The following is a 3,077-nucleotide window of genomic DNA, read 5'->3' on the forward strand; positions in this document are numbered from 1 at the left end:
AAAACCAGCAGTACATTTACAGAGAAGAAAATGGAAGACAGTTCACTAGAAAATTCATCGTAATTGTCTGACAGGTGGGAGCAATAAGTGAATGTTTTTCTTCCTTTCATTTCTGTTTATTCATCCAATTTCCTATAAAGAGCATAAGAAAGCTAAAATTTTATGTGTAAAGGCTAATGCTAACTCCTTCTAGAAACTGTGAGGCTAACCTAGAAATTAGCAAAGACTGTTTATGTGTTTTAGACTCTAAAAATTAACATCAAATCAATTTATATTTAGCAGATACATTGTTAAACCTGTAATGATTTGTGGTTTAGGTGCACAGATGAACAGTTCACCACTGCCTCAAGATGCAGTGAGCAGTAATCTAAGGAAAAGTGGCCTGAAAAAGCCTGTGGTTGCTTCCTCGTTAAAAAGGCAGGGTAAGTTTCCCCTCCCTAGAATAGGCTACCGTGGTGGAAAGTCATCCTAAAGAAGCCAGAAGCAGTATAATCAAAAGAAATGTTGCACATTGTCACCCAAAGAGTCCCAACATAAACACTAACAGAGGCACTGAGGCTGAGGTCTTTCCTGTCCCACCAGTTTCAAATCATGCTCAAAGCTAAATTATGCTGGAGGCCATTATCCTTAGCAAACTAATGCAGGAACAGAAAACCAAATACAGCATGTTCTTACTTATAGGTGGGAACTAAATGATGAGAACACATGGACACATAGAGGGGAGCAACACACACTGGGGCTTATTGGAGGGTGAAACGTGGGAGGAGGGAGGAAAGGTGGAAGCAGGTGAGAGAATCAGGAAAAATAACGAATGGATACTAGGCTTAATAATGTGGGTGATGTGGCTGGGTGTGGTGGCACATGCCTGTAATCCCAGCACTTTCGGAGGCCAAGCCAGGTGGATTACTTGAGGCCAGCAGTTCGAGGTCAGCCTGGCCAACGTGGCAAAACCCTGTCTCTACTTAAAAAAACAAACAGCCGGGCGCGGTGGCTCAAGCCTGTAATCCCAGCACTTTGGGAGGCCGAGATGGGCAGATCACAAGGTCAAGAAATCGAGACCATCCTGACTAACACAGTGAAACCCCGTCTCTACTAAAAAATACAAAAAACTAGCTGGGGGAGGTGGCGGGCACCTGTAGTCCCAGCTACTCGGGAGGCTGAGGCAGAACAATGGCGTATAAACCCGGGAGGCGGAGCTTGCAGTGAGCTGAGATCCGGCCACTGCACTCCAGCCTGGGCGACGGAGCGAGACTCCATCTCAAAAACAAACAAACAAACAAAACATATGTATAATTAAATTTTAAAAATACCTGGGTGATGAAATAATATTTTTTAATTTTAAAAAATAATTTTTTTAAAAAGCTCAATTATGTCTAAAACCATAGAGTTGGAGAATAGATTAGTAGTTGCCAGGATTTAAAGGGGGGTTGGGGCTGGGCACAGTGCTCACACTTGTAATCCCAGCACTCTGAGAGACTGAGGCAGGCAGATCACCTTAGGTCAGGAGTTCGAGACCAGTCTGGCCAACATGGTAAAACCCTGTCTCTACTAAAAATAGAAAAAATTAGCCGTACGTGGTGGCAGACATCTGTAATCCCAGCTACTCAAGAGGCTGAGGCAGGAGAATCACTTAAACCCGGGAGGTGGAGGTTGCAGTGAGCCAAGATTGCACCATTATACTTCAGCCTGGGCAATAAGAGCAAGACTTAGTCTCAAAAAAAAAAGGAAAGGGAGTTGGGAGGGTTGTAACAGCAGCAATAAAGAGTAGCACAGGGAGTCTTGTTGTGGACTGTTTTGTGTCTTGACTGTGGTGTTGGTCACACAAGTCTACACATGCCCTAAAATTACGTGGAACTATATGTATGCATACCACACACAAGTACATAAAGCTGGTGAGATGTGAATAAGGTCACTAGGTTGTAGCCATGTAATTTTCCTCACTGTGATGTACTATAGTTTTACAAACTGCTGCTCTTGGGTGAATCTGGATAAAGGGTATACAAGCCTTATATTTCTTACAACCACGTGTGAATGTACAATTATCTCAAAAAGTACTTTATTTATTTATTTTTATTTCCTTTTTTTTTTTGGAGACAGAGTCTCACTCTGTCGCCCAGGCTGGAGTACAATGATGTGATCTCGGCTCCCTGCAACCTCTGCCTCTGGGCTCAAGCAATTCTCCTGTTTCAGCCTCCCAAGTAGCTGGAATTACAGGTGCATGCCACCATGCCTGGCTAATTTTTGTATTTTTAGTAGAGACGGGGTTTCACCATATTGTCCAGGCTGGTCTCAAACTCCTGACCCCAAGTGATCTGCTCACCTTAGCCTCACAAAGTACTGAGATTACAGGCGTGAGCCACAACGCCTGGCCTAAATTATGTCTTTAAACAAAAAATTCTGACATGTTTAGCAGCAGGTGTCTTGCAGGATGTGTTCATCTTATTGCTTATTACTCGTGCAATTGGTATAGAGATTCAAAGTTGAAGGAAAACGGTGTTTTATGTGACTAGGTGTGGTGGCTCACGCCTATAATCCCAGCACTTTGGGAGGCCAAGGTGGGAGTGGTGAGACTCCATCTCTACCAAAACAACAACAAAAAATTAGCCGGGTGTGGTGTCACATGCCTGTAGACCCAGCTACCTAGGAGGCTGAGGTGGGAAGATTGCTTGAGCCTGGGATGTAGAGGCTTCTGTGAGTCATGATTGCACCACTGCACGGGTAACAGGATGAGATAAAAGAAAAAACAGAATAATATAAAACAGTACTAATTAAGTAATTCATTAAGAACTTATGACCAGGTGCGGTGGCTCACGCCTGTGATCCCAGTACTTTGGGAAGCTGAGCTGGGCAGATAATTGAGGTCAGGAGTTGAGACCAGCCTGGCCAACATGGTGAAACCCTGTCCCTACTAAAAAGTATAAAAAAATTAGCCGGGTGTGGTGGCATGTGCCTGTAATCCCAGCTACTTGGGAGGCTGAGGCAGGAGAATCGCTTAAACCTGGGAGGCGAAGGTTGCAGTGAGTGAGATCATGCTACTGTACTCCAGCCCGGGTGACAGAGCAAGACTGTCTAAAAAA

General features: G+C 44.1%; 1 protein-coding gene across 1 annotated transcript in view; it reads left to right on the top strand.

Annotated features, from left to right (window-relative positions):
• Positions 1-3,077, top strand: part of LOC105514248 (chromosome unknown open reading frame, human C2orf42) — a 47,267-nt gene that overhangs the window by 14,853 nt on the left and 29,337 nt on the right. Inside the window, exon 4 of the mRNA XM_011945512.1 lies at positions 318-422. Coding sequence (XP_011800902.1) covers positions 318-422 — 105 coding nt within the window. The remainder of the gene's footprint in view (positions 1-317; positions 423-3,077) is intronic.

This window comes from Colobus angolensis, unplaced genomic scaffold (assembly GCF_000951035.1).
Source record: "Colobus angolensis palliatus isolate OR3802 unplaced genomic scaffold, Cang.pa_1.0 Scaffold24, whole genome shotgun sequence".
Classification (NCBI taxonomy): Eukaryota; Metazoa; Chordata; class Mammalia; order Primates; family Cercopithecidae; genus Colobus; species Colobus angolensis.